The 14,802-nt window shown below is 38.0% G+C and overlaps 1 protein-coding gene across 5 annotated transcripts in view; it reads left to right on the top strand.

Annotated features, from left to right (window-relative positions):
• Positions 1–14,802, top strand: part of CDK12 (cyclin dependent kinase 12) — a 71,938-nt gene that overhangs the window by 31,146 nt on the left and 25,990 nt on the right. For 3 of the 5 annotated variants that reach the window (XR_015715871.1, XR_001602416.2, XR_001602415.2), the window contains exons 9-13: positions 1,263–1,340; positions 2,559–2,675; positions 3,145–3,276; positions 4,735–4,946; positions 6,360–6,812. Coding sequence is in view for 2 of the 5 variants with exons in the window: in XM_087826143.1 (XP_087682269.1) it covers positions 1,263–1,340; positions 2,559–2,675; positions 3,145–3,276; positions 4,735–4,946; positions 6,360–6,812; positions 10,899–11,611 (1,705 nt within the window). In the remaining 3 variants the exon portion in view is untranslated. Of the gene's footprint in view, positions 1–1,262; positions 1,341–2,558; positions 2,676–3,144; positions 3,277–4,734; positions 4,947–6,359; positions 6,813–10,898; positions 13,568–14,802 lie in introns of those variants that run through there. The other 2 variants (XM_016202281.2, XM_087826143.1) reach the window with 2 other exon arrangements.

The following is a 14,802-nucleotide window of genomic DNA, read 5'->3' as shown; positions in this document are numbered from 1 at the left end:
ATAAAATGCGTGTGTTGATAAATATACTACATATTTTTTTCCAGAACTATTTGAAAATAGTTGTATATATCATGCTCCTCTCCCTCTTAATATTTAATGTACATTTCCTAAGAACAAACATACTCTCTTAAATAATCAAATTATCAAATTTGTACAGTTGGTAAGTACAATTATCAAATTCAGGGAATTTAACATTGACACACTATTGTTATTTAATAGAGTACTTTAGCTTCTCATTTTGTCAGTACCCTAATAATGTCCTGGAAACAGTACCTCACCTGATAGAGGATCCAGTCCAGTATCATGTATTACATTTAGTTGCCATCCTTTAATCTGGAACAGTTCCTTAATATTTCTTTGTCTTTTGTGATATTTACATTTTTGAAGACTACAGACCACTTACTCAGTAGGTTTAGATTATGAATTTTTGGCTGGAATACTCCATAAGTGTTGTTCTCAGGTATCACATTTGTTTGCCTCTTAATGATGTTAATTTCGGTCATTTGGTTAAGATGCTGTCTGCCTGCCGCCACTAAATAGATAACTAGTTTTCCTGTTGTAATTAATAAATAATATGTGAAGGGAAATTTGAAGACTATAAATATGTCAACATAGTTTTGAAAGGCGTTTTCAAAATGATAAAGGTCAGACAGTAGACAGGTGAAGGCCTGGGGTAGGGTGGGAAATGGGTGGAGGAGGGCAAAGGAGGGGAAATGGGGGCATCTGTAATACTCTCAACAATAAAATAAATTTTAAAAAATGATAAAGTGTTTAAGCATAACGTATTTGAAAGTCCTATTGAAACTGATCTTGGCTGATGACAATAACTTTTTTTTTTTAAAACCGTGCCAAGAGGGCTGTAGTACAGTGTATATTCCATAGAGCAGATAAATGAACAATGCTAATATGTATTCTCTTTACAGGAACTGCTGAGCATCCTTGTAAAATTGAAGTGTGGGTGTTTTAGTCTTTAGTTATTTTCTTATTTACAATGGAATTGTTAGAAAAGGACTCTTGACTCCCTTTCTCTGCTTATATATAGACTGTCTTTTTATAGGTGGCAAGGGTTTGACCTGCTGGCAAATTTAAATCCTTTATACTGTCCATTTTCACAGCAAGAAATATTTTCTTTTACGGAACACACACACTGCAGTTTTGGGCTAATTTACAACATGGTATATATACCATAAAAGTTTATTGAGACACACTATAAATAGGCTCCAGGGATTTCTCTTCTGACCTCTCAATTTTACTCTTTCTAGATGCATCCTTGGGGAACTGTTCACAAAGAAGCCTATTTTTCAAGCCAATCTGGAACTGGCTCAGCTAGAACTGATCAGGTACAGCTGTGCATGTGCTCTGAGTGCCCAGGTGTGATAGGTAATCACATCTAATTTCTAACACTTTTCAGTCATTCTGCTAAGTGATTTTATGCTCCTTATGTCCAAGTAAGTTTCTCTTCACTCAATCAGGTTTACCATATTTTTTTATCATGTGTTACATATGTAAAGAAGTTGTTTTCCATCTACTTTTTAGGTCTCACTTTTCATGTTTTTTATTCTTCATATAAAAGCATTCCTTTTTCAGGATAGTTATTCCATTCTTAGGTTAGATTAAGATCAAATATACTCAGCACACATTTTATTGACCCTGTTTTGCAACAGTTCCCTTTCTCTGTTAAACTTTGGGATTCAGAGATAGGATAGGTCCCTGCCTTCAAAGAGCTCAGAGTTTAGTAAGTGATACAACATGTAAACAGATAACTATAAAATAGAACCCATAATAGAGGGTTTCAGGAAGGCCTGGGGTTGGGATAGAATTTGGGTGGTTTTATTCAATAAAATTAAAGGAAAGAATATAGCAGGCTAATGTGGACTTTTTATTTTTTATTTATTTTTTAAATATATCTTTATTGATTTCAAAGAGAGGGAGGGAGAGAGAGATAGAAACATCAGTGATGAGAGAGTCGTTATTGATCGGCTGCCTCCTGCACGCCCCTGCTGGGGATTGAGCCCGCAACCCGGGCATGTGCCCTGACCGGGAATTGAACCTCAGTCTCCTGGATCCTAGGTTGATGCTCAACCACAGCCACTGAGCCATGCCTGGCTGGGCTAATGTAGACTTTTTAAAAGGTGGTATATAACTAATTGATAGGCAGTAAACTCAATTTTCCATCAAAATTTTTAGTCTTAGGTTCTCTTCTGCCAGTTTTTCTTATAGGGACATTATAGGACCAGCTCAGTCCTTTGTAGTTAACACTAACTGAACAGAACAAAATTGGTAATAAAAATCTCTGTGGAGGATTAAAAACATGTTTTACAGAACCAAATATGTGGATCATTTTAGACTGTTGAGCGTATTTTCTCTTTATCTTGTAACCAGTTCTTTCTGTCCTATTCCTTCTGTCCTTAAAGTAGTGAGGTCAGATTTTCCTTTTTTGCATGCCCTCTAAAATTTAATAAGCCCTTGGGAGGTAATCATTTCTGCTTCTAGAATCTCCAGAATTCATGATGCTGACTCACTCACTTCCTTGTTCTTGCTTTCTGCTTTGTTTTCAGTCGACTCTGTGGTAGCCCTTGTCCAGCTGTGTGGCCGGATGTTATCAAGCTGCCTTACTTCAATACCATGAAACCGAAGAAGCAGTATAGAAGGCGTCTACGAGAAGAATTCTCTTTGTGAGTTTGGCAAAAATGTGCATCTATTTTCTGTGTTTGACTGGTGTTTGGTTTGGACTTGGCTTTTTCCTGGCTCAGGGAGTTAGTGTTGTCCCAATTTATTATGGCAACACACCATAGGAAAACATTTTACTTTTGAGCAAAGTTTTGTCTCAGCCTTTTGGTAATTTTCTCTTTTGAAGTCTTTAGATGGTAGAAAACCATTTTATTTTGAACAATATATAAATTTTTTCAGTCTTTTTGATCTTCACAAGAGGGAATGTAATTGCTGGCTTCATGTTTTCTACCTGTTATAGCCCTTCTTAAATCCTGTGTGGAAGAAAATCTGCTTGCTTGTTTAGCCAGCTTCCAACTTCCTTTCCACAATTTTACGTGGAACTGGAAATTCAGAGACTTTTGACACAAGGTTACAGGTTTAAGAACTGTGCGGTCATTGAGAACTTGTTCTTTCTTTTCTTCCTTTTCACAGCATTCCTTCAGCAGCACTTGATTTGCTGGACCAGATGCTGACACTAGATCCTAGCAAACGTTGCACAGCTGAGCAGACCCTACAGAGTGACTTCCTTAAAGATGTCGACCCTAGCAAAATGGATCCTCCAGAGTAAGTGCTGGTGGCCATGTAGTGACCCTAACCCCCACACCACCCTCACCTCCATCCCCAGGCCTAGGAGATGAGAAACTCAAAATAATAGATTTTTAAGAGGAACTGCAAGTGGCCATGTCCCAGATGGAGAGGTATCCTCAAATAGTATTATGATTGATAAGAGGTTTTATTGCTTTATGGGTTTTTTAAAAAAAACATGGGATAGATTTAGATATGATATTTATTCTAATTTGACTCAAGCTATCTTCTTGTGTTCCTGGATCCCCAGCAGATTGCCCTATAAAACCTCTTTGAAGGTATTTCTTCTAGTTTTTGCTCTTAACTATCCCATCTGTTTAAATCCTTTATGTCTATGGTGACCATGTATATCCCACACTTGCAAGGACAGTCCTAATTTTAAATAGTTTTTATCACTGTAAGGTCATATGTCCTGAGTTTTGATGTAGAAATTGTTGCCTTTGAATGTGTCTGTCTTGCATTAGAGTTTTATGAATTTCCTATATTCTCTAAGATCCTCAGAGGTTCTACATTCACATCTCACATTCTAGCAAATAAGTCTCTTCACATTTATCACTGACAGCATTGTAGCTTTTATGTCATAGTTTTTGGCATTTCTTTTTTACAGAAAGACTGTATCCTAAAGAAATGAATAGGATGTTAGTACATGAGTAGGTAGTAACTACAAATCTGATTGTTCCAAAGAAATTTACTGCACTAGAATTTTGATATGTTGAATGTGGCTTGAAATACATAAAGCTTTTTACTGAAATTTAGGAACTCTTGTAATAGTGAGCTTTTTGGCTATGGTAATCTTTATTGTAGTAAGATTTAACCTACTGGGATTATTTGCATTATCATGGGAAAGTTGGAAATATATTAAATATATTAAAATATCCTAATGAACCCCACAAATGAAAATATCCAGTCATGGAAATTCAGTGGGCAGAAAGAAGAATGAACCGGTTTTTTGGTCTTTTCTTCGTAGACCAAATAACACAAAAATTGATTTTACACAGAGAGAATTTAATCATGATATACTTAATGTTGTTCCAAAATTTAAATCACCACTTTGCCTGGACTTTTTGTAGCTATTAACAAGCCAGTCATCTGTGTGCTATTTGTTCCCAACTGAAACTTGACCAAAAGTTCTCTTTTACTCCTATTATACCAAACAAGAACAGTTATAAGACTTAACTGTTTGGCAGGAATATGGGCATTTTATAGCAGGTGTGTCTCTGGTATTAGCAAGATCCTCATTTCTCATTGTAGAAATCTTTTGAACTTCTGGACTTTTATTTCCTCAGACTGTTATGTGCCATAATTCCTTTTACACTGCTACTATTTATTTACTAACTTCTCTGGTTATTTTTATGTTTTCCTTATCCTTGCCATTTCCTCTATTTACTCACTACCACATTCCCACACACATTTCCCCTTTGCTTTGTCTTTTTTCAGCCTCCCCCACTGGCAGGATTGCCATGAATTATGGAGTAAGAAACGGCGACGACAGCGACAAAGTGGTGTTGTGGTAGAAGAGCCACCTCCATCCAAAGCCTCTCGGAAAGAAACTACCTCAGGGACAAGTGCTGAGCCTGTGAAGAATAGCAGCCCAGCACCACCTCAGCCTGCTCCTGGCAAGGTGGAGCCTGGGGCTGGGGATGCAATAGGTCAGTGCTGGCACAGAGACTTTGTGCTTCTTTAAGCACATTTTGGCAGTTTTTGAAGGTTAAATGCAAGGATGTGTGTGTATGTTTTAATTTTTAGCCACTGGAGCATTAATAAAGAGGTCGGTGTTCTCATTATAGGGAAAAGGAAATAAACCAAGTTTTGTACATGTAGTCTAGAAAGCCTACAATAGATTATTTTCCATTCCTACAATAAGGAATACTATATCTCAATTAGATCTGTGGCATAAATTAGTGAATTAGGTGAGCCAAATTTAATTTAAGGTTAGTTCATCGTGGATCTCTAATACACATAATTTGGAGCCCTGTATATGTTAGATTTGATAGGACCTTAGAATCCAATCATGTTAAATAACAATTGCTAAATGTAATTACTTCTATATACTGTTGTTTGATTTAAATATATTCAAAACTGAATAATAATGAACTATTATAACAAAGTAGTTCTCTTGTGGTAACTACAATTTTTCTAAACTACAGATATTCTTTCCTTGGCTCACTTTCCTGTTCCTGTCCACCTACACCAGTGGTTTTCAATGCTGGCTGCACATTAGAATCATCCAGGAAGCTTTAAAAATAAACACCCCTGAACAATTGCCAGATCTCTAGGGATGAGGCCTAAGCCTAGTAATTCTGATATACAGTAAGGGTTGATAATCACTGACTTTGAAAAATAAAGGTAAAATGAAGTAACCTTTACTCACAATATAGAGATGTTGAGTTAGTCCATGTATTTTTATTTTTATTTTTAGAACTTTTTAAAAAATACATTTTTATTGATTTTAGAGAGAGGGGAAGGTAGAGGGAGAGAGAGATAGAAACATTGATTGGCTGCCTACTTCCCACCCCCTACTGGGGATTGAGCCTGAAACCCGAGCATGTGCCCTTACCAGGAATCGAATTGTGACCTTCTGGTTCATGGATCAGCACTAACCATTTAACAACACTGGCTGGGCAAGTCCATGTATTTTTAAGCAGTAATATAAAGAGTATCAAATTGTGGCCCTTCTGGGTAGCTCAGCTGGTTGGAGTGTCCTGATACACCAGGGTTGTGGGTTCCATCTCTGGTTGGGGTATGTGCAGGAATCAACCAATGAGTGCATAGATGGGTGGAGCAGTAGATCGATCAGTGTCTGTCTCTCTCTCTTTCTCTCTCTCTTTTCTCTCCTCTCTTCTCTCCCTCCCCCTGTTTTTCCCTTTCCCTCCCTTTCCCTCTCTCAAATAAAAATGAAAAAGAGTAACAAATTGTGTCATGACGATTTGAGGCATGAAAAATGATTCGTTCAAAATGAAACTTCATTCACTGGATATTATAAGTTGCTATTGCCAAATGAAGAATGCAGAGGTCTTTGCCCTGCCTCATCCCCTTATATTGGCTTCACTCTCTCTCCACAGGCCTCGGTGACATCACACAGCAATTGAATCAAAGTGAATTGGCAGTATTATTGAACCTGCTGCAGAGCCAAACCGACCTGAGCATCCCTCAAATGGTACAGCTGCTTAACATCCACTCTAACCCTGAAATACAGCAGCAGCTGGAGGCCCTGAACCAATCTATCAGTGCCCTAACGGAAGCCACTTCCCAGCAGCAGGACTCAGAGCCCATGGCCCCAGAGGAGTCTGTGAAGGAGGCACTTCCTGCTCCAGTGGTCCAGCCTTCAGCAGAACAGAAGACCCCTGAAGCTTCAAGCACACCAGCTGACATGCAGAATATGTTGGCAGTTCTCTTGAGTCAGCTGATGAAAACCCAGGAGCCAGCAGGCAACCTGGAGGAAAACAACAGTGACAAGAACAGTGGGCTACAGGGGCCCCGAAGAACTCCCACAATGCCACAGGAGGAGGCAGCAGGTAAACAGACCGGTCATGAATCTCATTGAGCTCAGGTGCTGTTGATCCTCTTAAAAATCTCTTTAACATTTTCTTTTTCACATCAATGGCCTCGATTTCAGTTTTTCTGTAACCTAGTCTACAGGAGAACATACCAACAAGTGATGTATTTCTTGTCCGGCTTCTTTTATTTAAGTCTCAAAGCTTCTCAAAGCACCTTTCATATACTGATTGTTTTTCCATTTCTTAGGAGGTAGGTAAGTAAAGCCCCTGTGTTCTAACTCACAGAAACCACAACTGTAGCTAGTGATGTATTTGAACTACTGTGTGTATGGTGTCCAACTAGTACTAGCACTTGAAAATCTGCCTTCCAAACCATCAGATTGTGCAAATAGTCAGTGGTACTCTAGTGTAGTGGATGCTAGATAACCGGAGTCTTGCCTGAAAGGTACATTCAAGAAAACCCTAATAAAATATCATTAATCTCCTAAAGAATAATTTGGGAATATTTCTAAATAGATAGTTAACACCATACATTCCCTTTTCAAAAACTAATAGCGTATAAAAATGATTGCTTTAAAATATATGTTCCTGAAAGAGACAATTGAATGGATTTTAGATTAGGATATGAGCATTATGAAGAAAAAATCTTACAAATGGAAATATGTTTGTTATACCTTGATGTCACATGACTACAGCATGCAATTTATTAGAAGGAAAAGAAGTTTTTCTCATCAATTCTGATTCACAGTCTGTTTGCAAAAAATTATCTAAAAGTGTTTTCAACTCCTTGAAAATTTTTGCTGTCCGTGAAGACCCCATGAATTGGGGAATGAGAAGAGGTACAAGGGTTGAAGAGATTCACTAACCTTCAACTTCAGGGTCCTGCATTCACATTTCATATGGGATGTTGCAGAAAGTATATGCCTTATTTCCATTGTTATAGGGTCAAATATAGAAGCTATTTTTCATATGTAAAGCTTTTTAAAACTAGAAGGTAACATAAATAAAATTAACCCCCATGCTTTATAGATAGGGAAACTGCGATCCAGGAAGTTTAAATTAAAACAAAAATTAGCCTGTCTATGGTCCCACTGCTGGAACCATATTATTGGCAGAGCCAGAATTTAGAACTCATATACCCTTTTGATGTGTTTCTTATTTCACTTTGCTATTCTGTCATCCGATTTCAGTTGGCTCTAGGACATGGAATAACAGAGAAAGCTAATCTAGAATTAAAGCAGGCCTCTTTGTATCATCTCTCATACCACCACCACCACCCCAACAAAATCGACTATAATCAAAATTCCTGAAAGAAGTGGTTCAAATTAAATAGCATAGTGGTTGAAAGAAATTCACTCAATAATTGAGCCAACAAGCTGTCGGCCAAATGATGAAACTGAACTAAAATCAAGGCCTGGCCTATGGCCAAAAATTGTTGGATTTACTTTTCAGAGGAGAGTAAAGATGCCACACCCAATTATTATAGTCACCCCTGGATTAACCAGTTGGTGTCTCCTGTGTTTCTCCCATGCTGCCTCTTTCTGCCATTTTACTGTTCATCAGCACTTCCACCAGAGGGCAGACTAAATAAGCCAAAGAAGGTGAAAATCACTTTGGCTACTGTTGAGCTACTCTATACTTGTTGGGAAAGGGTTATGGTTGGAAACTGATGAGTCAAATAAAGTTTTTAAGTTACTTGTACATTTCATTAACACCTCCCTCCATTAGTACAGACTGTTAAGGATTGGCAATATTGTTAACACTAGATCTTACAACAGTATGATGTTTTAAATGTGATCTTTATTTTTCATTCCTTTAAGGAGTTTTATTAGCCCTGGCCGGGTGGCTCAGTTGGTTGGAGCATCGTCCCGTACACCAAAAGGTCCTGGGTTCAATTCCCGGTCAGGGTACATACCTAGGTTGCAGGTTTGATCCCCTGGTGGGGCGTGTACGGGAGACAACTGTTCAATGTTTCTCTTTCTCTCTCTCTCTCTCTCCCCTCCCCCCTTCCTCTCTAAAATCAATGAAAGCATGTCCTTGGGTGAGGATTAAAAACAAAAAGTTTTATTAACCTTACTTTAATAGTTTTTTACAATTCATCTGCTTTTACTACTTTGAAATAGTTGTCATCCTCTCATACATGTGAAAGATTTTACGCTAAAGAATTAGTTCTATTAAAACAACTAGGCTAGTTACATAAAAGACAAAGTTTAAATGTGAAAAGCAGTATACCTGGAAGAGTGTAAATTAGTTTTGCCCACTTTTGCAGTTGGATATTTTTAAAGTTGTTTTCCCTCAGCGTTAAAAAACAACAACAGCAACCTGGTGTTCCATTTCATGTATTGTCCAAAAAATACTTTAAAAAAAATAATTGGTACTGTGAAGTCTTTATGTAGCGAGATATGTATCACTGACAGCAAAAACTTTAAGTCTGTAGACATTTGTATGTAGTTCAGTTAGCTCTCCCTTTTCAGGATATCTACTTTTCAGGTTGTGAATTTTCCATAGCTAATTTTTTGTCCTTAAATTCATTTTTCCTTACCATCTAGTCAACCATCCAGTTTGTCAACAAGTTACTTGGGCAGGTACTGTATATAGGGTGACCAAGTTGTCCCTGTACAATCCTGGTTTAAAAGTGAAAGTTGGCAATTTAGGAATCCTCTCAGTCCTAGGTAAATTGGGACTATTGGTCACTCTAGTATGTTAGATATAGCATCTGACTTCATCCTTCCACTGCATAACTACAATTTTGTAGTGTTTTCAGAGTGCTTTGATCTGCACGCTAAGGGAATGCATACTTACTTTATTGGTTATCTTTGCAAAATATAATTGTGGTAAATATGCTACCTTAATACCTAATTATAACTAAAAACTACTTTTTGCTTGTCTGAGTAATGACTTTATATTACTAGCTCAGATAAATAAGAATTGACTATATAAACATTTCAAAATATGCTTTCTTAGGGGACAGAAAAATTGATCATTTGGAAGATATCCCAAAACATTAAGCCTTTTCTTCAGCAGGGTGACTTCCAACTCTCTAAATGCACTGTTTTGACTGTACTTGGTTTTATATGTTCTCAAACTAATGCCATTTTACATCTCTACTCTGCTGTCTTGGCAGGAGTTCATTTTCAGACAATGATTGGCATGCTTGGGCAAATTTAGCCAGCAGTGGGGGAAAAAGTCTGGGGAGTGGTTTGAAAAAGACAAAGATCTTTGGAAAGACAGAGTGTAGGATTAGTTTAATACATTTCTGAATACTCAGTTCTTGTTGCTATCTCCAAGATAAACAGATGTTTATCAACAGCTCATTTTGCATGACATTGCTATAGTAATTTTTCTCATAGCATGGAAAAAATGCAGGAGGTTGGAAAACAAAAAAGAAAATTATAGATTATTTTAGTCTTTATAATTGCTGTAACATAGGAAGCTGAATGACAGTATGGTGGTTAATATTCCATTCTTCAGAATGTGGTTATGGGGAGAGGGACTGAAGTTTGGAGAATCAAGTGTATATTTATACATGATGGTAATGAAAGGTTTTTTACTTTTATTTCATCTCTCTTGTATGTTCTTTAAGTTCTATTTCAGGTGTTAACCTTATTATTATTAAACATTCTGTAAAATGTGTTAGCTAATTCCATGCAAGGTCTCCTTTTGTACAGCAAGATTATGTCCTAGAAATGTGACCACAGCATGTGTATTGTTCCCTCTCATCTTCCTTCTTTCTCCTTTATTTTCATTAATGTTTTGATCCAACAGCAAAAAGGGGCGGGAAGGCTGCCAACAGCCTACATATTAGAACAGTTCCTTAAGGAAGGAAATGGAGGAAATCTCAGACAAAATCAGAACAATATTTGAAACATGATCTTTTTACACCAGCTGTTAGATCCAGAATGCAACTGTTTTGCTTTTAATCACTTGATTTTATTTATAAATTGAAATTTCCTGATCCCAAGATTTTATTCTTTATATATAATTTGGTTACTTGTATTGATATATGTTTATGTTGGGCAGTGTGTGTGTGTGTGTGTGTGTGTGTGTGTTTATAATCACATGTGATTTTTAAGATGGTGTTTAAAAGAAGTAACCCTTCCACAGCATGTCCTCCTCACATTCTTCCACCAGAGAAGAGGCCCCCTGAGCCCCCCGGACCTCCACCGCCGCCACCTCCACCCCCTCTGGTTGAAGGCGATCTTTCCAGCGCCCCCCAGGAGTTGAACCCAGCCGTGACAGCCGCCTTGCTGCAACTTTTATCCCAGCCTGAAGCAGAGCCTCCTGGCCACCTGCCACATGAGCACCAGGCCTTGAGACCAATGGAATACTCCACCCGACCCCATTCCAACAGGACTTATGGAAACACTGATGGGCCTGAAACAGGGTTCAGTGCCACTGACACTGATGAACGCAACTCTGGTCCAGCCTTGACAGAATCCTTGGCCCAGACCCTGGTGAAGAACAGGACCTTCTCAGGCTCTGTGAGCCACCTTGGGGAGTCCAGCAGTTACCAGGGTACAGGGTCAGTGCAGTTTCCAGGGGACCAGGACCTCCGTTTTGCCAGGGTCCCCTTAGCATTACACTCAGTGGTCGGGCAACCATTCCTGAAGGCTGAGGGAAGCAGCAACTCTGTGGCACATGCAGAGACCAAATTGCAAAACTATGGGGAGCTGGGGCCAGGAACCAGTGGAGCCAGCAGCTCAGGAGCAGGCCTTAACTGGGGGGGCCCAGCTCAGTCTTCTGCTTATGGAAAACTCTATCGGGGGCCTACAAGAGTCCCGCCAAGAGGGGGAAGAGGGAGAGGAGTTCCTTACTAACCCAGAGACTTCAGTGTCCTGAAAGATTACTTCCCTGTCCATCTTCTATCCAGTCCTCTGAACCTTTAATGAAATCATTTGCCAGAGCGAGGTAATCATCTGCATTTGGCTACTTCAAAGCTATCCATTGTATTCCTTGCTCACTTGCTACTAAGCAGGCGACATGATGTTGGCAGCATTTCCCCCCGGATGGGTTATAGCCAGAACATTTTCTTCAACTCTACCAAGTAAATATAAGTAGAGGATATGAAGAGGGTCATTAAATTGAAAAGTAAATGCTTTATTAGTTCATTGCCTGCACTTCTTGAGCAGAAGGAAAAAGAACAGTTTCAGTTTTGAAATGGCCCAGGAGAGGCTCTTTAGGTTTTTAAAGCTTTGGGGTTATTTTTTTATGTTTTTTTCCTTTTGGATTTATTTTTTTTGTTTTTTTGTTTTGTTTTAAAGAGAATAGTGTTCACAAAATTTGAGCTGCTCTTAGGCTGTTGCTGTAAGGGGAGAAGAGTGACTGGCTGATTTAAATAAACGTTTCCTTCCTCTCCACCTCATACTTTTGCTTTCAAGTAAACTCTTTTTCCCCCATTGAGCATCTTAAACATTCCTTTTTTCCAAATAAATTATTCATGCTTAAAGCTTGCTCTGCTTTGGCAAAAGATGTGCCCCTTCTCCCTGCATATGAAGCAGGTTGTAGCAAGTGGCATTCTTGAGCAAGAGGGAGACTTTACCCCATCTTTTCCCTTTTTTACCCCATCGTTACAGAGTTTTCTTTCTCTCTTTTTGAGGCATTTGTTTGGAAAAAAATTGTTGAGATGCCCAATAACCTGGGATAATTCTTTACCTTTTTTGAAATAAAGGAAAGGAAATTCAAACTCCTTTATTGTTCTCTGTAACTCTTCAATTCTATTTTTTTTTTTTTAAACCATGTTCTGATGGTGAAGTTGATTTCTAAATGCAGACAGCCCAGGCCATTGCTGCTGAGCTGGGGTTAGAGATGATGCCTTCATATCTAGAGGGCTAGTAAGAGCAGTTAGCATACTGTTTACACATATATTTTTATGTCAAGAAAAACCCCCAAACCTTTGAAAGAGCATTGTAGGATTTTCAAAGAGAAAAGAAACATTCTGAAAATACATGGAAATGTAACTTAGTTTAGGGTGGATATTTTTCTGAAGATATTTCAATACCTGAGACCTTTTTAAAAAATAATTTTGAAAGAGCAGACCATAAGAAAGAACAGTATTGACATAAACACACATCAGCATGTATATCCTGCCAATTCTTTTAGGGATTTTCCTCCGGAGAAACTTGGTTTTGGTAAAAGGGGTTAAAATGTGACTTCATGGCAAGAATTTTTCCTTATTATAAAAGAGGAAATGGAAAAGGGAAAGGCTTTCAGGGTGGGATAACTTGGGAGGCGTCTCATTCTGGCTTCCATTTCTATGTGAGTACCAGCATATAATGTGTTTTAAGAAACATACACATTTATATAAATTATCTGCACAGACTTAGACATTTGTGAAATGTAGGTTAGCTCCCTTTTTTACGAAGAAAAGGCAAATGTGCTTCAGCATCTTGAAGAATAGTTTCAGAACTAAAGTGAAGTTTCATGTTTCAATGCCAAGCTCTTATATTAAAAAATTAAAAACTACTTGTAAGAGAAAGATGCACTAATAAAAAACTTTAGAGAAATGAAAGAAGAACCCTCTTCAGATACTTACATGAAGATTATTTTTCCCTGTCACTGAAGTAGGTAGATTTCTGGTGTGTGTATTTCTTTATTATTCTCTGGGTTTTGGTCTGGCCTTGCCTTCAGGCCCAAATGTTGATTAGAAAGAACCTTCTAGCCATTTTGGCATTGATGGCTTTTTATACCAGTATGTCCAATTAGATTTACTAAGCTCACTGACGTGGTATTGGTAAATTGCATTAAAGTTCATCTGAACCTTTTTTTAAAAAAAAGATTTTTTATTGATTTTTCAGGGAGAGGGAGAAAGAAAAAAACATCAATGTGAGTGAAACATCGATTGGCTGCCTCTTGCACCCCATCCCACCCCACTCCATCCCCAGCTGGAGTTTGAGCCTACAATCTGGGCATGTGCCCTGACTGGGAATTGAACCGGCAACCCTTTGGTGCACGGATGATGCCCAACCAACTGAGCCACACTGGCCAGGGCACCTGAACCTTTTGTCTGTTGACTTCTTAGTCCTCAGACATGGGCCTTTGTATTTTAGAATATTTGAATTTAAGGCACTGAGCCCTACTTTCCCTTTTTTTTTTTTTTATTAAAAAACTCAAAAGTACCTATTCAGTGGGGAAAAAAAATGGTTTCCCATCAAATATGAATAAAATTCTCTATACATTTTAATTATACTTGGGTTATCAGCAGTCATCAATAATATTTTTCCTTCCCCTTCCAACCCCTTATTTTTAATTATGCCAAATATTCTAAATGATATACTTAGGTGTCCATTCATCCATCCCTGCTACTAGGGAAGGGGGTGAGTGTATGTGTGTGTGTATGTGTATGTATGATCTCATTCTCACCCCCAGACCCCCATTTTGGGAGTCTAACCTTTAAAATGAAAAAAAAAAGTTTGGTAATTTTGACTGTTTCTAAAAGCAGAGGAAAAAAGGAACTCACTTAAATATCCTGGAATCTGTGTGGAGGAAGAAAAGGTATTTGTTAATTTTTCAGCTGTGTTATCTATAAACATGATGGAAGTAAAGGTTTGGCAGAATTTCAACTTGACTATTAGAAAACTACAAATTCAAATAATATTCCTAAGTGGTTTTGTTTTAAGTATTGTACCATGAGAGATATTAAGTCCATTAAATACATTATTTTGAACAGATGAGAAATCTGATTCTGTTCATGAATGAGGCAAAACTGGTTTGACCATGGTTATTTTTGTGGTTTTGAAAACAAATTTGACCCAGTTTCCTTAGTTTTTTCAACTGTCTATAGGAATGATAAGGATTTGCAAATGACATCAGATCTCTATGTTGAAAAGCAGGGCAGTTAGCACAAATTTGTAAGTAGGACTTCTGTTAGCTTATGCCATAGACATCACCCAGTCACTTGTGTGTGTGTGTGTGTGTGTGTGTGTATATATATATATATATACACACACACAAGATACATCTATAGTTCTAGTACTAAAACGGTTACTAGCAGGTTTTGAGAGAGAAGGCT

Source organism: Miniopterus natalensis, chromosome 17 (genome assembly GCF_054644295.1).
Source record: "Miniopterus natalensis isolate mMinNat1 chromosome 17, mMinNat1.hap1, whole genome shotgun sequence".
Lineage (NCBI taxonomy): Eukaryota > Metazoa > Chordata > Mammalia > Chiroptera > Miniopteridae > Miniopterus > Miniopterus natalensis.
Note: the sequence above shows the minus strand (reverse complement) of the source record. Positions and strands in the feature narration are given on the sequence as shown.